This window comes from Spinacia oleracea, chromosome 2 (genome assembly GCF_020520425.1).
Source record: "Spinacia oleracea cultivar Varoflay chromosome 2, BTI_SOV_V1, whole genome shotgun sequence".
NCBI classification, from domain to species: domain Eukaryota; kingdom Viridiplantae; phylum Streptophyta; class Magnoliopsida; order Caryophyllales; family Amaranthaceae; genus Spinacia; species Spinacia oleracea.
In genome coordinates, this window is record NC_079488.1 from 101975209 (window position 1) to 101998685 (window position 23477).

The 23477-nt window shown below is 36.1% G+C and overlaps 3 protein-coding genes across 8 annotated transcripts; 2 read left to right on the plus strand and 1 right to left on the minus strand.

The window, feature by feature from the left end:
* Positions 1-447: 447 nt before the first annotated feature.
* LOC110798118 (uncharacterized) lies at positions 448-11232 on the minus strand. 6 transcript variants are annotated; one of them, XM_022003266.2, is made up of 14 exons: positions 11076-11232; positions 10592-10920; positions 6102-6183; positions 5975-5994; positions 4492-4729; positions 4294-4389; positions 4078-4193; positions 3904-3984; positions 2487-2610; positions 2290-2339; positions 1519-1609; positions 1114-1149; positions 852-949; positions 448-756 (listed from the first exon to the last, which is right to left on the minus strand). In XM_022003266.2, the coding sequence occupies exons 2-14, from the start codon at positions 10916-10918 to the stop codon at positions 640-642; spliced, it is 1476 nt and encodes a 491-aa protein (XP_021858958.1). In that variant the 5' UTR covers positions 10919-10920; positions 11076-11232; the 3' UTR covers positions 448-639. The 6 variants fall into 6 exon arrangements, 5 of the variants coding, with proteins under 5 accessions (XP_021858958.1, XP_021858956.1, XP_021858957.1 ...); XM_022003264.2 differs by having other exon boundaries at positions 6102-6193; positions 10587-10920; XM_022003265.2 differs by having other exon boundaries at positions 6102-6193; positions 10587-10923.
* A 1445-nt stretch (positions 11233-12677) lies between these two features.
* LOC110798093 (putative lipid phosphate phosphatase 3, chloroplastic) lies at positions 12678-16618 on the plus strand. The gene is made up of 8 exons (XM_022003234.2): positions 12678-12858; positions 14338-14562; positions 14674-14761; positions 14867-14976; positions 15099-15189; positions 15364-15552; positions 16045-16104; positions 16265-16618. The coding sequence occupies exons 2-8, from the start codon at positions 14344-14346 to the stop codon at positions 16387-16389; spliced, it is 882 nt and encodes a 293-aa protein (XP_021858926.1). The 5' UTR covers positions 12678-12858; positions 14338-14343; the 3' UTR covers positions 16390-16618.
* Positions 16619-19793: 3175 nt separating this feature from the next.
* Positions 19794-20752, plus strand: LOC130467680 (uncharacterized). The gene is made up of 2 exons (XM_056836268.1): positions 19794-20059; positions 20182-20752. Exons 1-2 carry the CDS (start codon positions 19794-19796, stop codon positions 20750-20752), a joined length of 837 nt encoding a protein of 278 aa, XP_056692246.1.
* Positions 20753-23477: the final 2725 nt, after the last annotated feature.

Consider the following 23477-nt stretch of genomic DNA (forward strand, 5'->3'; position numbering starts at 1 on the left):
AAACAAAACTGTTCAATCCATATTCCTAGAAAGATTGTAATTTATCTAATCTGATCAATTACAATCTTTGGAGTTGAAAACTGATGCGCTGAGTTTCCAAAATAAGATCACAAAGATAATCCGAAATGAAGTAATAAATATTCCTTAAGTACCATTTCCCATTTCAAATAATATCACAAATAAACCAGTGAGTTTTCGACTCCAAAACATCCCCTTCTATTAATTTAAACAAAAGACTCGACCTCACCCAACGATGATACCAAAAAGAGGTGGTTTTACCATTGCCAATCCCAATAATTAACCGTTTCTCAAGTAATTCTCTACCTTTTAAAATATCCCACCGCATCAGAGAATTTGAGACCTTAGGAGTAAAGGTATTGGACTAGGAAAATGAACCAAATACGTCTAATGTTCTGTAACAATTAAATGGTATAAACATACTCTATATGCCAATCAACACAAGTTCTTTATATTAACCACTAATATTTATTCATTTACAAGATGTACATAGATAATCAACATAAACAATGAAAGAATCCAATCTTATGTTATTCCCCCGTCTCAACACAGCTTCAGTTTGGATCAATCTCTGTTTTTGACTGCAGAATACAATTTAACCAACATAAAAAGATGGTCTAGTTAGTTGGATCCAAAATCTTTGTTCCACCGTTCAAGTTCCTCCCATCGGCTCTTTGACAAGCTCGGTCTAATCACGGTCATAGCATTGCGAAAGTCTTCATATCTCAGAGGTCTGACCTGTTACCAGATAAATAAGCCGGCAGTCAGAAACCTAAACTCATTTGTTTGGTTATTGAAACAAATCAATAATGACCACATAACAATCAAACAACCTGATTAGCCTTGACTGTGAGTATGTTTGGACCGAGCTCTCTTATTGGCATCATGGCAGCTTCTTCACACAAGGCTTGCAGATCACTTCCAGAGTATCCTGAAAATCAACAAAACATAAAGCAAAAATAGCATCGAAGTTTGAATAATCAACTCTCTAATTGACGGTACCCATACTACGGAGTACCATTTTGGCATGAAGCCATAAAATTTTGCAAGATCACATGACAAACCAGAACACCGATTAGACTAAGTGTGACATACCCTCAGCTTCTCTCACAAGCCTTTCTAAATCCTGACCTGTGATGGAAAAAGAAGTAGACGGGTCAAGATGTTGTTTTAGTTAAACAATGAATTCTGAAAACAAAAGTTCAGTACATGAAAGAAGCCTTTACCGCTCAAAAGTAAGTTTTAATCTACATCAATGATTAAAGAAAGTTTTCGTAGAAGTTTGGGTGATAGCCTAATTCTTATAACTAACATTGATTGATATTAATGCTACAAGCACTCTGTGATGATGGGAAGGAATGAAAAATATTATGAGATGTACCCAGTTGTGTAATTTCATAAATTTTTCATAGACTGCTTTGATAATATACTTGATGATAAATCAAAAGATTAGCAGACAAGATAGGACCAAAACAATACATCCCATAATACTAGACTTACCAGGCAAAGAGAATGCTTGGCCCTTCAGTTTTTGTTTAAGAATAAGCCGCCTGACATTTTCATCAGGTAATGGAATGTATATTCTCTTGACCTGGCCAAGGATTGGAATAACATGAGCATAAGAGTAAACAATGGATGTGATAGTGGTACATTACATATAAAGAAGGTCCGACACATAAGGGCCTTGTTTGTTTGTGTAGCTCGTAATCACCTAAGGGAACTCCGATTAGTTGTGCTACTTACATTTAGCTTTAAGTTTCCTACAAAGAATTTAACTGATAACCAGGTAACATTTGAAATATGAAGTTGTTTAACAAAGGAGGCTAAGTAGGTGCAATTCGTGTATTGCAAAGCGATACTTGCACAAATTTCACCACGTTCATCGATGACCCCAAGAAGGGGGGAAAAACCACTCAATGATCTAAGCAATAAATATATCCTCTTTATTGGGAGCTATCTCAGGATCATAAAAATCATATACAATCGTTGCAAATCTTATGTTGTTTGTATGTGAGCCCTAACAAATAACAACCACCTTGTGTGCACAGAAGACTAAATAGAAGATACACTATAACATACATGGAGTTTGTTATGCCAGTGTATAAGCTAATAATTGCAAATAATTCAAGCCCAGTCACCAGGATTAATATCACTGAAATACCTCTGTCAGAGTGAGATCAATAATGAATGTTGAGACAACATCATGAGTTTTTATGGATTAAAAAAAGGTGGAAAAGGTTGGGGGTTGGGGAGTCGTGTAAGAACAATTACCAATCTCCTCAAAACTGCATCATCCAATTCTTGTGGTTTATTAGTTGCACCTATATAGGAAAAAAAAGAGGATGTTATAAAATAACGAATAAATATGGAAATTCAGTTTATTTATTAGCTAGTGCACTAGTTCAGTGTGCTCTTTCACTATTTCTGAAAGCAGTGTTCTTCAAGGTAGTAAAGTGTAGTAAGCTCACCAATTACTATCACTAGATCATCAGGATTAGAGGTGACACCATCAAATTGAACAAGGAACTCTGACTTCAACCTTCGACTGGCATCATGTTCGTTAGCCTCCCTTGTAGACATCATGCTGTCGATCTGCCAAGAGCGTAAGGCAAAACATTCCAATAAATAATTTATGGTAAGATGGAAGCAGTCGCAACAAATTAAGCTGACATATACAGCTATACAAGTTGAAAAAACAAAAAACCAAAAACACGGAGTTTTAAGAAAGATAGGCAGAAATGGTTACTATATGGATAAATGGATTTTGCATCAAATAAAAGTGAAGCAGACATATGACCTTGTGAGGACCTAAATTTTAGATGAAAGTATCATCAGACATCAGGATCCAAGGAAAAGATTGCCTAGAGGAAAGGTAATTTTTCCTCTATGGATAATGGTTTTCCAGGTTTCTAAATAGATTTTGTAAGTGTTTTATCATAAGGATGGCCAAACACTATGGATTAATAATAAGAATATTTACCAAATAGCGGGAAGATAAACATTTGCAAATACATCTTTAACATTCAGAAGCAAAGTTTCTGCTCTTACCAGCCAGAAAATATCAATACCAACAAAACTTCCGAATTTAAAATAGATACCCATCACAACTGGAGTAGATAAGCACTATAATCAGGCATCGCAGTGAGATGCACAAGGTGGAATTTCAGAGTCTCTCAAAGCGAGAGGTACAATTAGGGACATTGTCAATTCGCAACTACAGTCCATATAATGAAATAAATCATAAGAAAACAAAAAGGCTTGCATTGTAACTACAGAAGGATATTAACAAAAGATAAATCAGTGCTTCACCTTCATGCCAATGACTTTGTATCAAAAAGAAGAATTTCCAGGTCAAACAAAAAAATCAGGGGCCTTATTTTTCATCAGGCTACTGTATGTATTTTTCCTTTTATTTCAAGATTGAAGCTTTTCCCTCTTAAACAATTTGAATTCAAATATTACCAATGCCATGACTAACAAAAAACACTTTTAACTCCAGTTAAAACATTATTGTACATTATATGGCTCAGTAAGACCTTTCAAGATTAAACAAATCCGTGACTACAGCTCATGCAAAAAGTTAGTATTCCTTAAAAGTCTCAAACTCATACTGTTTGCCCCCTTGAGAATTTCTGATGCAGAACATTGTGGGCCATGAATTCCAAAGGTGGGATGCAATTCTGGGTGGAGGGGATTTGTTGAACATTAAAGTTTTCCAACGAATGATTCATGGCATCTTTTGGACTCTAACTTGCAAAAGATGCATCATGTACACCCAAAACCACAATAAACTACACTAAGTCTACAGAACAATTGTGCAGAAACTTATGGGGTTTGGATAGAGTATGACCATCAGAATATTAGTTATGGGAGTCAGAAACTTACCTCATCCATAAAAATTACAGAAGGCTGCCTCGAGATAGCAACCATGAAGAGTGTCCGGACAAGCTTTTCACCTTCACCGACCTGTCACAGCAAGAACATAGCACAAGAACTCATCAAGATATGCAGTCTATACAGAAAAACAAATGTCAATTCACTTGAGGATAGAAGACCCACCCACTTGGATGTTAGGGTAGATGCAGACACATTAAAAAATGTAGCATTGCACTCTGAAGCAACTGCTTTGGCAAGCATTGTTTTCCCATTGCCCGGTGGACCAAAAAGAAGTAGACCTGGAAGCAAAAAATACTCAAATTATCGCGAAAGTAGATAGACAGCCTTACCATTTACCAAAGGGTCCAAATCCTATAATAGCAGTCTAGAACACTATACCTCGAGGGGGCCTCCTAAGGCCAGTAAACAAATCTCTTCTTTTGCTGGGCAATATAACCATTTCAAACAGCGTTTGCTTTGCCTTATCAAGACCAGCTGAGAACAAAGTCAAATAACAAAAGCTTTCAACAACAATTGAACACAGAGTAAAGTAAGTGTAATACTCACAAATCACAACTGATAAACCACTAATCTTACCTACGTCTTCCCATTTAACAGAAGGACTTTTATCCACAACTATAGTGTTTATCATCTCAACTAGTTTGGCATCATAACCACCAGTATCTTGGTTTGATTTAGATGCTCCAGTTTTATCTGTTCGGTCTCTAACTAGTGAACTGCTTCTTGTAACAATTGGGGGCGTCTGTTGAACACTCTTTGTTACATTTGATGATTTTGAGAAGCCCTTAGCAGTTTGTGGACGTGAAGAAGTAATCTGAAAGGAGGATTACAAAATTTTCTCAAGAAATATTTTTTAGGCGTGTATGCCATTATAAATAGCCATAAAGTGATCACTTGGAAGAAAATCTACAGACTCCAAGCATGTTATACACCTTGAAAAGACATGGGAGGAAGGTTAAATTAAGAAAACAGAGAGTATTAATGGAATGGAACAAGAAGAGAGTACTAACAAACACCAATATATAATCCCTCCATTGACAGCACATATAATAAGGACATGGAGCGAGGAAATTGACAATTAAGAAGTTAGTAGAGTGGGAATGGAGAAAATAGATTGGGTAACATATTAATATACATTTATTAACCAAAGAGGACAGTAAACTGGGACAAACTAAAATAGAAAGGTCGACAATACCTCCAGGACACAAGGAGTAATCTTACTTAAAAAAAATAATATATGTTCTATATTTGTAACATAAATGCCTTGCTTATAAGTCATCCAGCGCCAGCAATCAAAATTCACATGCTCATGGAGACTGTAAATCAAAAAATACAAATACACTTAAAAACACACACACACACACTTTATAGGTCATCCTACCACAAGCAAGTTCTACAGATACTATGGTATACATGACCTCAGTCTTACACCTTGCCACTCAAGGATAACAGAAACCACGATCTTATCTTACAGAAAATAACGTGTGCCTCTATAGTTGTAACTTCTAAATCAAACAAGCATTATATAGCCTAGCAAGAAAACTCCCACAACTAAGAAAGAGTATACATACATAACATCAGGGAAACACCAGAATTATGCAAGTATTAGCACACTTCAGACTCTCAAAAGAAACCAAATGGCCAAAAAGAAAGCTAACTGGGAACCAGGCCCAAAAAGTGCTTAACCAAACTGATTAATGAGGTTGTTTTATCCAATTTCAAGATTTTTCATTAGTAACAATTTCCAAATATAGGTTCTTCCTTTGTTCTCCAGAAAGGCAGAAACTGAATAAATAAATATATATATATATAAAGTTTCAGGCAAAATGGAACTTCACATCATTCTTGATACTTCAAAAAAATTTGCGCCCACTTGCTCAAGAAGCACCAGATCACAAGATCCATAAGAGGAATGAGGAAAGCATATCAGTTTACCAGATAAAGCATCACATAGAGAAGCATTAGAAAAAGAAACACCCACATAAACACAAATGTCCAAGACAGCATCTAAAAAATGGAAGAATCAGCTAGCACACACTCCTCATAGATGAAGACATACCTTGACAGTGGTTTTGCCCCCTGAAAAGCAATAAAGGGAAAAAGATAAGACCTACAATTACAAGGATCAAGCATATTATGAAAATTCCATGACAGTAAAATGAATGTAGCATACAAATACTTCGAACCTATTCTTGCACTCAAGATTTGTAGTCTCTCAGAGACGTGGCCCTGCCACTTCGATATCTTCTGATGGTAAGAATTCACTTTCTGTTGTTCACTAGAGCAAAGAAGAACTGATCAAATTTTGCAAGGGAAATTATTTCTACAAGCAAATCACAAAAAACAACTCAATGATACAGTACAAAAGTCCAAGGCTTTCGATGGGTACTCCGTATATTACACTTAGCTGCTTTTATGATCCCGTGCAATGTGAATATGCAGATGGGAGGAGAAAGAGTACACTAAATCACCTAAGCATACAGAGCAATAAGCTCTTTAATTGTCAAGTGCTTCTCCAAATTCAAGACCTATACCAAATTGATTTCTTACAAAAACATTACACTGCTTGCAATAGAAGAAGTAATAAAAAGAATTATAGCCATAGGCCCATAGCTGCAAAGTACAACCTCTGGTAAATACAAAATAAACAAAAATGCACTTGTATTTTCAATTCTGCTGCTTAGCCGATCTCTCTCATTTAGAGGCAGCAGTTTGTCAGCCCATTGAACATACATAAAGCAGCAAAACATGCAAGCATGTGAGTGCTTTCATACACACACACAAAGAAGAAGCACGCCGGTAACACAGGCACGCTGTCAACTACTCCCTCTGCCGGACATAGTTGTTACATGGTTGCAACCTCTCATATTAAGGGTTTAGTTTGAAGAAATAGGAAAGGGAGGCTGAGCCGGAGAGAGTTCAGGGTTCAGCTGATTGGGGGAAGGATGGACTCCCTAGTCTGGCAGTTATTGGACTTGGGGTTAAACAGAAGAGTATGGCAGAGATATTTCAGGTAATAATATGGTGATTGCTTCTTTGTTATTGTGGCAGCAATCTATTGTTGATTCTCTCCAAGTATTGGGTATTGCTTCTAGAGTTTTCGGTGACCTTTAACTCTTAGCATTTATGTGTGATTATACCGTATACTTTGAGACATGTTCATCTGCTTACCACCAGCATAATGATCTTGTATGACTTATTGATCAATTGTTGGGCTGATCGGCAATTTTTGTGAACCTCAGCAGAATTTTTGGCTTTTTATTGTTCGCTCAATCCTGCAATTATTCGGAGTCAAATATTTTTCCTTTACTTTTTTTGATTTGTGTTAGAAGAGTTAGTTGTTCACAGTGCTGGGATAGAATTGTAGTTTTTTGCCTGCTTCTGGAGCTAACCCACTTTTCCAATACTCTATCCACAACCCATGAGAATACTACTTAAGTTGTCATCTTAGTTGTTTTCCCCTATCTAGCTTTCTTTATGTCATCACTCTAGCCTAAACTCTGTTTGTTTTTACAATTTTATTTCAACAGAATGATTTGGGACGTTCTAATCCTCCCTCAAGGCATGCCTCTCGTGCTGCCAGCCGCAATGCTTTTGATGACAATGTTGATACAGTAGGATCAGCTGAAGCTGAGCTGGCTCTTTTGCCGTCATGAAGGTTCGAATGTTCAGGGATCTTCTGTTTCCCGGAGTCTTGCTTCACCTGCTTCATATTCCTATGTTGCTGCATTTGGCACTCCCTTGTCTAGAAGCAATACACCTGATCCTCCACATATAGCTCGGGATCCTAGTCTTTGCCCAAGCCCCATTGGCGAGGGACGAGCAGGAGCATCAAAAAAGATCATTGCTGGTCCAAACAATATGGTGCTACTCTGGGAAACAAAACTGCTGGTTCAAATAATGGTTATTATGGAAATCATGCATATGGGGTTGGGATGGGGTATCCCAGGAGTCCATCGACGAGTACGGTTATTCCAAACTCGCCTGGTGGTCCAAGTACCCCTATCAGGCACAATGACTTTAACATGCGTTATCCTTCTACGATGAGAAACATAGGGGGTGGTGTCATGGGACCTTGGCACATGGATGGCACCTTTGGATCCTCACTGTTGGAGGATTTAAAAGCAATAAGACGAAGTGTGTTGAGCTTTCAGAAATGGCTGGCCATGTTGTTGAGTTCAGGTATGTGATTTTTATACATCCTTTGGGCTCAACTTGCCAAATTTAATTTCAAATTGACTGTGTTATACAAACAGTGCCGATCAGTATGGAAGTCGTTTCATCCAGCAAAATTATTTGAATGTATGGTTCTATTGTTTGTGGTATATATAACAACTCCATGTGTGACTGCTTGTTCTAGAAATCTAGAATACCTTAGTGCTTGTTCGTTGTTGTATTGTACCCATGGAGTTTTATTTAAATTTTAATGATCATGTACAACACCTTTAACTTCTTAGTCAAATCATTGACAATATAAATGAATAGGGCAGAAGCTCCAAAGGCAGAGAGCAGGACTATCTACTTAAAGAAAACTGATTGAATTATTTCAGTAATGATGTTAGATAAAGTAGTTATCATTGTTGACACAATAGATCTTTTTATTAGCAACGAGAATTGAGAAAACATTACCTTACTGGGGGAGTGGGCCGAGGAGTAAATCTATGTGAGAATATGGCATTTGAATTTAATGGGGCTTATAAAGAGGGGGAATGTTAGACGAATCACGACGAGAAAACGTCCTTAAAATTTTTATACTTCTTTGAAAATGTCATGGTGAACTCTTCAGGGTGAAGGGGGTAGTTTATGCACAAACAACAAAGGGCACTTTTGCTTATGATACAACTCATTACTTGGTCAGCCACAGTTCCCCCAGCGGAGGCAAACCTTTGATGGAGTTTGTTTTACTAGAATTTAACTCATTTTTTGCTTTTGTTCCTCCTACACAACTCCAATACCTCAATGGTTGGATTTTGTCATTTTATTGTGAATGCTTTTCGATTGCACAAAATGAGGATTTTCAAAATTTGATTCCCAACTCAATACTGCAGACCGTTGCACTACCGCACTCACTAGCTTTGTCCATCACACTGATACATATTGTTATGCAGACACAACTAAGACAAATAGCAGATACTGTGAACCAGATGAACTTCATGGCTCCTGCCTTTCTTGATTCTGAATTTCAAAGTAGAATGATTTTCAAGCGTGATTATTTGATATTGTGCTATCTCTTTTTATCTTGTCATATCCTGATATGTTAATCACACTGACGTTTTAGAGATGTTGGCCGAGGAGCTTGTGGAAATGTTCAAACAGGAGCTTGTTTAGAAGGTAACTGGCAGTTAATATAGAATGCACATATTTGTTCACTTTTAGTTTTCAAAATTTGTTCCTTCATTATTCTTACTTTTATCAGCAGCGTTTGCTTGTATTTGAGCTGCTTGCCAGCAGTTGTCCAGAAAACGAACAATCCAATCAATTGTGTTGGGAAGATGAACTTTATCACGACGAAGCTGATGACTTGAACATGTGCAACTTGTACTCAAAAAATACTGCTGAGGCATTTCATCCCAAAATAAGTGGCTGGAAATCGAAAATTTCAAATGTGGAGTCTGAGAAAAACCCAAACCACGATGTTTTGCAGGTATGGTGGAACCAATATGGCGTATAAACATATGATTATGTGCCTGTGAGCTATCCATTCTGTTTTTTACACAAAGCGAATCATTTATGTCCTGTCAAGTTCGAAGTCTTTTACCAGTCCTGACAACTAACTCTATGCTTAGCTTTAAGATATTAAGCATGGTACTATTAGCTTACTAGTGTGGAGCTGAAGCATCCCCTGGCTTAGCAGTTCTCTCATTCCTCTTTCTTGTAGCTGACCTACTTAACAAATTAACATATTGGACATATAAATTGGTACAATTCGTATCTTGGTCTCACAATAGGTCAGGTATTTAGGTTATTCCGAAAGGTGTTCAGTTGTTTTATACAGAAATGGCGCTGGCAGCCTGGCACCTCCTCCCACTCCCCCCCCCCCCCCCCTTCCCACACCCCCACCCCCCTCTCAATGTAACCAATACTCAACCGGTCCCTGTAGATCGTCCTGGTAAATTCAAGGAAAAAGAAAGCCTCTAACATTGCTAACATTACTAAATTTTACAAGCATTATTGCATAGCTTTCAAGTGCTTACATGTACTAATATAAAATTTATTACAACAAGAGTCTATTAAATGGGGTGAAATAAAGTAGACATGAGTAATGATTTTAGGAAGGAAATAATGTAGAGGGCAAGGTTGGTAAGGGTTGCAATCTTAGGCAATATTAAGACAAAGTAATCATTTTACATTCACTTTCTCAAACCTCTAATTGCAAAAGGCTCTTATGTTGAGCTTTTTCAAAATTAGTTTTTCCACTTCAAAACTCTCTTCCAAACCTCTCATAACCGAACACTTTTGATTAGCTTTTCCAAAGATCAAACCTCTAATTCACCTCAAAAATCTCTTTTTCCCTCAAACCTCTCCTAACCAAACACCCTCGTAAACTTTTCCACAGAGTCCAAGACAATATAAGCCACAATTGTTTCCGAACTAAGGGAGTAGACAAAAACAGCATGATCATTCACAAAAAATGCATACAAGCAACTGAAAATAATCAAGTTCGCTATTACCTCACCGAAATAAACGACGGAGGGCGAGTGGAAGCACCTTCAGCAAGAATACGCTGGGCATTTTTGTAGTGTAAAATAGCATCATCAACTAAACCCCACTCTTCAGCTCTAACAGCCTTATCAATTTCTTCCTTTGCCAAATCAAAGTAGCCTTTCAATTTACCAGCAATTCTCTCATTCGAAACCTTACTCCCATCTACACCTACTTCCATTGAGTCCCCCTTTCGATCAAGTGAAGAATTAGGGTTACCTTTACCGTTCGATTCATTAAACGGGTCAGAATTCGAAAATACAGAACTGAATGAGTCGATTAATCCTTTCCAGAAGCTCATACCTGCTAAATACAGTAAATACAAAGAAAAATTAGGTTTGATCAAAGATTGAAAGGAAAATTGTAAATTGTGAATCAGTAAACTTTGTGAGAAAAATTGGATTGAAAGGAAAAAGTACGCGAAAAAAGAGAGATTGAGAGAGGGAAGATATTATTACCAACTGGTCATGGAAGTTGTTGCATAAGTTCATCGTTGATAAAAATGGCGGATTTGGTGATCGGTAATTTCTGATGAAGAAGAAAGGTCGAGAATAGGGAAAACACAACGTGGTCTGCGAATATGCGATACAATGACGCATAAGTAAAACCAAGTAACTCGAATATAACCATTTTTTTTTTTAGTAACAACTTATAATGTATAAGTACTAATAACACGTAACTTATAACCCTTATTTTTTCTGAACTTATCTTATCTGAACTTAACTGAACTTATCTGAACTTATTTTTTCTGAAATAAGTGGAAATAAGGTGAATAGAACAGGACCTACGTATGACTTCAACGATTATTACTTTAGTAATAGTTATAGAAGATTATTCCTCCCTACGTTCCCTTTTGTTGGTTACGTTTCATTTTTAAGCGTTACTTTTTGTTGGTTACGTTTCTAACTTTGGACACCTTTTTTTCCCAAAACACTCTTATATCCTTTCCTTTTTACCAAAAATACCAAAGATTCCTTTCAAATTCCTATTTCTTTAATACTTTCTCTCTCCAACCAAACGGCCCCTAATATTTTACACCCAATCATTATTCTTACACTAAATCATTATTCAAATTACAATACAAACCAAGATTCCAACTTTCTTAAAAACTACCTCATTTCCCAAAGGGTATGGAGGGATTGTTATTAAAATACCGCATTGAATATGATCATTAGCTTATCAAATGATTATTATTTGATTTAAATTAATAACTTTTTATTGTATTTTACAATTTTAATCTCTGGTTTTTCCAAATACTCATATTATGAACCACTACTTCAACAACTAATAGCTACTCCACTCACCCACTGCTAAAGCTAACCGCTACCAGTAATTTTGCCGAACTACTCAAAGCTGATTATTTTAACCCAAATTAAGATGATTTCAGTTACATTTGCCCTTTTCCAAATGGAAAAAAAAATCAACCGGGGAGGAGAGTCAAATGGTCAACGGAAAACACAAGTGGTGGTCCACTTTTGAACATTTTAAAACAAAATAAAAAACAAACAACAACAACAAACAAATTAACGTTTGGGCATGTCACTACGCATACGGCGTACTCCGTATTTATTAACTACTTATAATTAATTAATTACTTAATCTTAAATAAATAAATAAATACTCCTTCCGTTTCTAAATAAGTGTCACATTTGGGCTCGGGCACGGTAATTAATAAAATTGTAAAGTGTGTAAGAGTTAATGATTGTGAATGTTTTTTTTGGGAAAATGATAAATTAGATAATTGTTTAATTGAATAAAGTACAAATAAAAGTGTATGTGGGGATTGAAAAGTGGAAAAGTGTAGAATGTGTAAGTAAAAGTAATTATGATTTATAGAACAGTGGCAAAAGTGTATGAAAAAGTGTGAAAAGTGTATGGAAAAGTGGGAAAAGTACATGTTCAAAAAAAAAATGTGACACTTATAAGGGAACGCCAAAAATAGAAATGTGACACTTGTTTAAGAACAGAGGGAGTAAACAATAATTTTATAATAATAATTAATGAATTATAAGTGTGGAAAAAGTCACCGGAGCGTTGTCAAATTTGTCGTCATATTATAGTTCGCCAATAACAACAATTCAACATTTGAGAAATCCAGGATTAGAAGAATACGCGCTCTTCGCATTACCGTTTTTCAGGTTTTCTCTCTCTATTTATCCTCCTTTCCACACCAATTTAACCAACTCTTCTTCGTCTCCAACAATCAACATCACTAATTTTCCACATTCATTCATCAAACAGGTTCTTTTTCCTTTTCCTTTTTCTAGGATTTTTTTAATCATCATTTCTTTATTTGATCGAGTTTCTTTTAGTGTTTGGTTTCAATTTCTTCTCTCCGTCCCGATTAATTTCTTCGCATTACTTTTATTCGTATTTGATGAAAAATGTGACTATGATTCTGGAGGGAGGGAGTAATTCTTATTTTTGGGTTTTTTCTGTTTGTCATTGATTTGCTTTGACGTTCAAGGAACATTTCTTATCTATTTATGTGAATTTGAATGTCCTTTGACTTCGAGGGGTTGGTAATTACAAAATGTTGAATCATGTTGGTTATATAGAATGCGACTGTCATGTTTTTCTTTGCCTAATGGAAAATTGGCAATATCATGGCAAAAAAAGAGAGTCTGCTTCAATCCAAATTTAGGCTTACTGTACGAATTAGTTTCTACAGAAATTGCAGTTTAAGGGCCAAATCAATTTTCTTTTTTTAGCCAAAAGTGTAGTGAAAGTTAATCACATTTTTTTAGATAAAGTTAAAGTTACTAACTTGCAAATTGTGTTAGATAAAAGGTATTCCGTATTGTACTTGTAAAGTTGTATGATAAATCAAGTACATACTCCTCCGTCCCGTAATATTCTTCACTTTTCCATTATGTGTTTTCTCTAATGCACTATTTTGACCATTAATATTAATTACACATTAGTAAAAATTATAAAAATTTGATATAATTTACATTAAAAGTAATCCAGTGAGATCCCAAAGTGAATATTGTAGTTTTAAAACTTTAATCATATGAATAGTATACATGAGAAACATTACAGAACGGAGGAAGTAGATCACTGGAAAACATGTAGTTTTTGATAGATTATGAATAATATTTAGGTAATCTATCAGCTTTTACTTTGAAAGGTGAATATGAATGCTGTAAGCGAAGATGTTGTATGTGGACTTTTGTTTGTGTTTTGGGATGCTACTTCTGTATAGAAATTGGATCATCGAATATGCCTGAAGTATATGTATGAGTATCTGACTAATAAAGGTGAATACTATCAAAACATAGCTAAATTTGTCTTCACTTATATCATTATGCATTAACCAAGGGTGAAATGGTTATACATTCAGCCCTAATGGTCAATTTGATGCAGGATGATGATCAATTAAGGGCCATATTAACCTACTTTTTTCACAAATTATAATCAGTATTAACAGTTTTGTTAAAAGTTAGAGGTACTAACCTGCAAAATGTGTTATGTAAAAGGTACTATTACTTGAAAGTTGTAGTTTTTCTATGATAAATCTGTGAGGAACATGTTGGACTTTTTTTCTTTGAAAGGTGAATTCTGAATTCTGAATTTTGATGCTGTGTACCTGAAATTTTGTTTGTGTTTGAAATTGGAGTATCAAATCTGGTTGAAGTTTATGTAACTTATCTGATTAAGAAAGGTGAATACTATCTCAGCCATTCTGAGCTATAACATGGCTATTGTAATGTTTAACAGGACAGAATGATAGCGGTTGATCAGGTACGAGCATACACGATTAAATCTCATGGAGCCACAATAGCAAGAACGCACCTCCATGATTGGTTAATTTTGGTACTTTTGGTGGTCATTGATATCATTTTGAACATCATAAATCCATTTTATCGCTTTGTTGGAAAGGATATGATGACAGATCTTAGGTATCCTTTAAAACCTAATACAGTTCCAGTATGGGCAGTTCCTGTAAGTCTTCTGTTTAACAACTGTTAGTTTCTACTGAGTATATTGGATCATGTCAGCAAAGAATCTAAAGGTTGTTCTAATGGCTGATAAAATGTTGCATTTTTTTGACAGATTTATGCAGTTTTGATGCCTATAGTTATATTCAACATCCGCTACTTTAAGAGACGAGATGTCCATGATTTACACCATGCTGTTCTTGGTATATATAGTCATATACTTCGTATATTTTTACTCCTATTAGGTTTTATGTTAAAGAGAAGTTCTCCATGGAAATTTAACTCACAGTTTCTTCTACAATATGCAGGCCTGTTGTATTCAGTGCTGATTACTGGCGTTATTACAGATTCCATAAAAGATGGAGTTGGCCGGCCTAGGCCTGACTTCTTTTGGCGTTGCTTTCCTGATGGCCAGGATGTATGATCTTTATTTATTGTTTTATTTTCTGTAAAACCTTACAAAACATTGCAGAATTCTGAAAAAAGGCTATGTTGGCAACAATAGAAGTCTAATTTCTGGTGTTGTGTCCTTTTCGACAGTTTTATGATCTCTTTGGTGATGTAATATGCAATGGCGATGCTAGTGTGATAAAGGAGGGGCACAAGAGTTTTCCAAGTGGTCATACTTCATGTGAGAAACTCCTCAGTTACTTTATATTTTGTTCTTGTGTCAGATTAAGAACAATACTCCGTAACATTTTTTCTAAATGATTGCTGTCAACTGGGTGATACTGCAACAGCCAAAATTTCCTTAAATCTTTCAACTATTTGTATCTTACTAAATGAAGTTTGGGATTCAAAACAGGGTCATTTGCAGGACTTGGATTTCTATCATTTTATTTGTCGGGAAAAATCCAAGCATTTGATCGAAATGGGCATGCAGGCAAGCTATGCATAGTGTTCCTCCCTCTCCTTATGGCAGCACTTGTAGGTGTCTCTCGAGTTGATGATTATTGGCATCATTGGCAAGATGTCTTTGCAGGAGCTTTAATAGGTTTGCTTTCTCTTGAGTTATATGGGGTAGATATCTGGGGAGGTGATAAATCCACGGAAATTCACATTTTTCAAAGTTGATTAAGGATCCGTTTAGTTTGGTGTAAAATGTTTTCAGTGCAAAATGATTTTCTACATAAAACATTTTCCAAGGTAAAACACAATTCCAAACTAGTTTTCCTTTGTTTGGTTCCTTGAAACAAAATGAGAGAAGATCGTGGTGAAGAAAGGAAAGGGAGGTAAGGAGGAAAAGTGGAAAAGTTGTATTGTTTTTCATCCCTTTCTAAACCAACAACGTAAAATGATTGAAAAGAGAAAAATCGTTTTCCATGAAAACGTTTTACACCCTACCAAACGTAGCCTGAGTGAAATTTTTCCTTGGATTTATCAGATATTTGTCATCAGTGCTCATTGTTACTCTTGAGGGCACATCTGACAGACTGTTCCTTTCTGTTCAATTAACATCAACTCCAATTTTCTGCTTTCATTGCAGGCCTTACCATTTCTTTCGTTTGCTACCTCCAATTCTTCCCTGCACCACACCATACCAAAGGTAACGCGGGTTTCATTTTTCTGGTTGACTTGTTATCAAAACGTTATCTAATACCAGATGCATAATTATCATTACAGAAGCATATGATATCTGTTTACCATAGTTTAGTTATGATAAAACATCTGAACTGACTGAGTCTGTGGATTTGTTGACCAAGTAGGTTGGGGACCTTATTCATATTTTAGAGCATTAGATGAAGAAACGCAAAGAGAGAGTCCTAGTACAAATGGAATGAATTTGGCACTTGTACATCAACGACAGGATCACGAAATCACTATTGATTGACATTTTTTGGGGTGTCGAATATTTTTAACATGTTTCTTGTAAATTCTAATCTCACTTGTACTTCATTCTTCAATTTTGTTCTTCACATTGTAGTAGTATGTTTTATGGGATGCTGAAATGTGAATAATGTTTGATCCTAGGAATTCAGATTCCACATGCTATATACTATATCCAATCGAGTAATTTCCTAATCGGGTGTTTAATTATACGAAGTATTTTTCAGGTTCCACTTTTTTTCCATTTTAAGTCATTAAAGACCTTCTCATCTTACTTTCAAAACAACTACTAGTGTAGTTATGAAGCCCGCACATCACACGGTTTTGTTTCTATTTGAATTTAACTCATGGATTAAAGAAGTAGCCATTGATGATGATTAAACATATGTTACGGTAACACTAAACAAAATGTGAAAGCTGGAAATGGGATATGAGTTCAACAATATCATCAAAAAAAGATATAGGCATTTAGGCAAGTATTAGCTAAACCTGCGTTCTGTTCACCTGATTTTCACTTATTTTTTCCTAAACTTATCTAAACTTAATTGAACTTATTTGAACTTATCTGAACTTATTAAAGCTTATTTAAGTTATAAATTTTACTTGGTCAACCCTTATTTTTCCTGAACTTATCTTATCTGAACTTATCTAAACTTAATTGAACTTAACTGAACTTATTTTTCTTGAAATAAGTGGAAATAAGGTGAATAGAACAGAGCCTAGGATACTCTATATGTTGGTATTCTATGAAGGCGTACTCCGTATATGTTTAATGCGTATATATTCACCTTACAGAGTAAGTTTAATCATATTGTTATGCTTTAGTGGGTAGTTATGTTATCCCAAACATTATATAATACCAAATATATAGATTTTTACAACTCCAACATTGATTCTATTTTATTTTATTTTGAGGAAAAGACTTGGAGTCTCTAGTTTTCATTACCAAACAAACAGAAATCAGTTGCTATTACATTTTCTACCACGGTTGGGCATCCATTAGTCCATATTCGAGTAGAGAACTCGACGGGGCTAAGGTGTGCCATGGTATGTGCCACCATGTTGGCTTCTCTAAAAACATGATTAAAAGAAAGAAAATCAAACCAAGCAGCAATAGAGCAGATCTCACGAACGATCATCCCCAAACACGAGCCATCCCCTTATTTCCATTTATCAGGTTGATCACCTGTAGAATATCACATTCCACCTCTGTGCTCCTGGCATTACACTAAACTATCACATTCCACCTCTATGCTCCTGGCATCACATTCCGCCTTTCTTCCTTCTAATCATCGAGTCTAACTCCTAGGGCTCGAACATGAGCAACGTAGGTTCCTTAGAGTTGACAAGGTCCATCTCGAACTAGTTCGAGATCGTGTAGTGGCTCGTAAAATCACGAAACAAGCCTAAAAAGGCCAATTTCTCTTCAAACGACCTGAAAACTCAAAGTACACTACACAACGCATATTAGTACTAAAAACGGCTCCGAATAGCACATTTAAGATAGAAAAGTACTAAGGGACATGAGTAAAACCACTATAGAATATGCATATATCAATAGCCTACGAGCCTTGGCTTCCGCGGCAAGGCAACGAGCATCGAGCCTTGGCTTACGCGGCAAGGCTGCGAACAGCGAGCATGGCTTGCGCGACAAGGCATTACTCATCAGCGAGCAATGATGACAACATCGATTGCTTGGGCGCCAAGGCTACTTGCGTGACAAGTAGCTTGAGCCACAAGCTATACATTTTATTTATTCTACATGATTAAGAGTTTTATGATTATCCTAATATTTAAGTGTTTGGATTTTCCTAAACTCTAAGAATTTGTGATCAACTCAAATCCTAATTCGAGTAGGATACGACTATCTATTCCCCTATAAATATATGACCCATGGTCATAAATTTAATACGGAGTATATAACTTGAATTCATAATATTTAATATTCTTGCCTATCACATAAAGTGAGTTCCTGGGTGCATAATACCTTAGACGATATCCTAATTGGTTGAACCTAAGGCGGATCCTAACGTGTTGTGGACTATCTACGGAGGGGGCGACATTTGGAGCTTTGTACTTGTTCGGTTCGTGAGCAGTTAGGGAAGGCACTCATCACATATTATGTATACTAAATTATGTTAATTGATTGTGTGACAATTAATTTGGATTCTGGCATTATGGTTTATTCCGCATGTCAATTAGATTGTTCATAACCTAACAATAAGCCCTTTAAGCAGAAGGAGGTTAAATCCTTCCTTCTCAGAAATAAAATTGATGTTTGTAGTCTTTTGAAAACTAGATCAAAGAAGCAAAGTTTCCGCAAATTACTAAGTTCACCTTCAAGACATAGAGGATCATTAATAACTACCAATATGCAGGCAATGATATAATTTGGATTGCTTTTAATCCTAGACGAGTTGATATTTCAGTCTTGGAAATGTGTGATCAAGGCATATGTGTTAACATTACTATGGTAGGTACTGATGAATCTGTTATCTTCACAGCTATCTGTGGTGGAAATTCACAGGAAGAATGCAGCGAATTGTGGTGTTTTGTAACTTTGATCACTACAAAGTATCCCGAGGCCTTATTGTTCTGCGGTGAATTCAATTCCATTTTATCTGTTAGTGATAGATTGAATGGAACTTATGTTACAAAAGCTGAAGTTAAAGAGTTTACTGAGTGCATAAAAGACAATGACCTGTACCATGTTAGAATAGTAGGTCCTCACTACACTTGGTGTAATAACCAACAAGGACAAAACAAAATTTTCATAAAGATTGACTGGTGCTTAGTCAATTAACATTGGATGTCGAGATTTCCCATGATTTATGCAGAGATCTTGAACCGGGGTGTTACTGATCACACTCCAATTTTGGTGAATATGGAAGATGCAACTCAACGTAGAAGCATAACGTTTAAATTCCTTAATGTGCTCATTGAGCATGATGATTTTGCTCAAACTGTAGCTGATAGCTGGAAAATACAACAACATAAAACTCCTCTGCTAGATGTTTTGTAGAAACTCAAGCATCTTCAAGCCCCTCTTAAAACTCTCAACACTCTTTATTTCAGAACTTCACTATAAGACTTGATAATTTGAGAGATGAATTGATGTAGACTCAAACTAATAGCGCTCGGAATCCTACTAATACGCATTTGTTTGATCAAGAGAAGATGTTATTAGAAGATTTAGAGAAATGAAACACAATTGAGGAAAAGATCTGGAGACAAAAAGCAAGAGTAGACTGGATACACTAGGGTGATGGCAATACTAAATTCTTTCAGTCTTATGCAAAGGAGAGGATTACACATAATGCCATCAAACTTCTCATTTAGGAAGATGATGCAATATTTAATTCTCATGATTTCATAAAAGAAGAGGTGGTCAGTTTCTATAGTAATCTCATGGGAGCAGCTACTGATTGCGTTCCCATGGCTGACAAAAATATTGTTGACATCGACCCTTCTTTAAATGATGTAGACAAGATCGACCTTTGTAAACCAGTCACTATAGAGAAGATAAAAAATTCTTTGTTCAGCATGGATAAGCATAAATCACCGGGTATTGATGGGTATAATGTGATGTTCTTTCAGGCTACCTGGAGTACTACTAGTCCAAGCATCACCACTGCAGTTCGTGATTTCTTCACTACAACCAGTTTTCTACTCAAGTAAACAACACTTTGGTTACTTTAATTCCAAAGATACCTAATGCTTCGAAAATGAAAGATTTCCGTCCTATTGCTTGTTGTACTATTCTCTACAAGATAATCTCTAAAGTCTTGACTGCTAGGATGCAACACATCTTGCCAAATATCATCAACGAAAGCCAATCTTCTTTTGTTAAAGGTCGAGCTATTTTTGACAATATCATTCTTAGTCATGAACGTGTGAAAGGCTACAATAGGAAATATATTTCTCCTAGATGTATGATCAAAATAGACCTTCAGAAAGCCTATGACTATGTTGAATGGCCATTTATCCAATGTCTTCTTCACTTATTAGGTTTTCCTAGCAGGTTTGTTGATTGGATAATGAGTTGTGTCATGACAAGTTGTGTCATGACAGTTTCTTATGTTTTCAATGTCAATGGTGATTTGACTAAACCTATTAAGGCTAAAAGAGGGTTGAGGCAAGGGGACCCCTTATCCCCTTATGTCGTTGTGTTATTCATGTCATACCTAAGAAGATGTCTAGGTCGACTGAAGAATACCTCGAACTTTCACTTCCAACCTAGATGCAAGAAACTTAATCTCACTCATGTATGCTTTGCAGTCGATTTGCTTCTTTTTTCCAGAGGTGATTCTGAGTCAGTAAGAGAAATTTACAACGCATTCCAGAAGTTTCAAAGGCTTCGGGTCTAAATTCTAACCTAATCAAGAGCTTTATCTACTTTGAGGGTGTCAAACCTGATATCCAAGAGGATATTATTACTGAATTTCAGTTTCCTAAGGGAAGTACGTCTTCCTTTTACATATCTTTGTAACACCCCAACCTCTAAATCACTTATTAAGGAATACTTAGCAGCGGAATTAACCTAATTCGGTCGGGACATTACCGTCGTAACTCCCTTTTGGGAATTACAAGGCAACCATCAATCATAAGCTAAACTCCAAAATTAACATAATAATCCTTTTTAATTCCTTAATAAAAGTACGTAACTTAATCAAGAATCTTTACTTAAACTTGTTACAACTTAACATTAACTTAGGTGAACTTTGTAATAGTGAAATCCTCGCCACTACTCGTTTCCGTGGTCCCCAGCAGTACCTAAAACGGAAAACAAAACGGTGAGCCGAAGACTCAGTAACGAGTTACCCTAGCATCGTAACATCATTTCAATTCATTTTATTTAATAAACAGGGAGAATAGAATATAGTAAAACATTTAATAAATCATCATTTCAGAAGCATTATCATTTCAGAAACATAATTTTAGAAACGTCATTTCCAAAACATCATTTCAGGAACATCATTTCAGGTACATTATTTCAGGAACATCATTTTAGGAACATCATTTCATTAATCTTTTTCCTTTTAACAGAATTATTCTGATCGTCATTACTTTACAGGAAAACATGGTAGGACGTCTCCTACGAACAGGGGAAGCCAGTGCTTCATAACAGGGGGAGTCAATGCTCCATAACAGGGGAAGCCAGTGCTTCATTTCAGGGGGAACCTTGGTTCCATATCAGGGGAAGCCAGTGCTTCTTATCAGGGGGAACCTTGGTTCCATATCAGGGAAAGCCAGTGCTTCTTATCAGGGGGAGCCTGTGCTCCATATCAGGGGAACTTGACCAGTTCTTACACTTTCATTTATCATGTTTACATTTTTTTTAATAGAACATTAATCAGGAAAATTCAATCATTCAGGGTGGTTCAATAAACCATTAAATCTCGTTATTTCATAAAATCATTTCTTTCAGGAATAATAATTCATTAAATCAATACTTTGCATAAAGCTGCATTATCGTAAAACAATTCAATCAAATCATACTTGTAATCCCGCAATTCATAAAACATCATTATAAAACATCAATCATTCATAACATCATTCATAAATACATTTCGAAGGGAATGCGGGTACTAGCAATAACCGTTACCTCAACCGTAGTTTTTATACTTCCTGTCTGATGGATCGTCCTTCCTGAGCCCCGAGTCCAATTTCTTTCAAAATATTAAGTTATTGAATTAGTAACCAAAGCGATAAATAATTAAAAATCAACATTTTATAAATAATATGTTTTATAAGAATTCATTTATAAGTAACGAATTTTAATAAAAACATAATTTCCATAATTTAATGAAGATATTATTAATCGAAGCTTCAATCGAAATTTATATTTATATTTCATAAAATCGATTTTCATGAAAGTATTATTTAAATTCCATTTTTATAAATAAAACTAGTAACTTATTTTCGTAAAATCAATAATTAACTTGAAAAATAATAACAATTTATTAGTAAATAATTATTTCTTAAAAATTATTAAAACATGCAAATTCGTAATTTGAAAATCTGAAATTTACAACTTAGGTTTAACTCACCCAAAGGCCCAAACTGAAATGGCCCATCCTTAAATTGGGTTGGAGGAAATTGGAAATTAAGGTTTCATAATTGAAACCAGGATTTTGGTTTACTGGGAAGGGAAAGCACGAGCAGGCAGGGGAAGAAAGAGAGGAGATAGGAGGGAGCTGGGTTCGGGTCCTGGGTGGCGCAGCAGCGCGGAACCGCGCCGGAGAGGCGACGGAGGTGGGGTGGTTCCGCAGCGGCGGAACATCAAGGGAGGGAGAGAAGGTGGTCACGCAATCAGGGAAAACAGGGGATTTTTTTTTGTGCGGTGGTGCGGTGGTTTTCCGGCAAGGTTGGAAGCGCAATCTGCAAGTGAGGTGGCTGAGGGGTGGTTGGGAGCGGTGGTGCGACGCTGGTGGTGCCGCAAGGGAAGAAAAGGAAGAAGGAACAGGGGAGTGCGGTGGTGCCTGGGCATTAGTAGCGGCACTGCTTTCGGTGGTGCAGCGCTGCGATGGGGGAGAGGTAAGGCAGGGACGACGGCGAGAGAGAAAGCCGAGGAGGAGGGCAGTACGCAGGGGTGGTTTGGTGCTTCAGGGGGGTGGTCGGGTGGTTGGTTACATGGGGCAATATTGGTTGTTTCCATCACTGTATTGTAGAGAAAAGGGAAAAAGAAATGCTTAAATTTGTAATTGTTATTGAAACTGATTTTGGTGAGGTTAATTTGAGCAGAATGTTGTTCTGTTTATGAAGCTCACATTATATCATCTATGGTTTCATGGTAGAGTAATGAATAAGGAAAGTGCTTGGAGACCAAGGAATGTATATAGACTGAATTTAGGGAAAAGGGAAGTCAAAAAAGTGGAATTGCTTGGCACGCTCCATGCTTGCCAAGTATACTGGCATTTACACGACCAAAGAGGAGAAGAGAAAGTGAAGTTTGCTTATTGGTGATGTTAGGGTTATTTTGGTAATTTCACTTAGTTAGGCTAAAATTCAGAAAATTGGTTTCTATTTTCAGCAATTGATTAAAAATAGAAATGTTTTAACTAAAATAAAATCTTTATAAACTATCGTTAA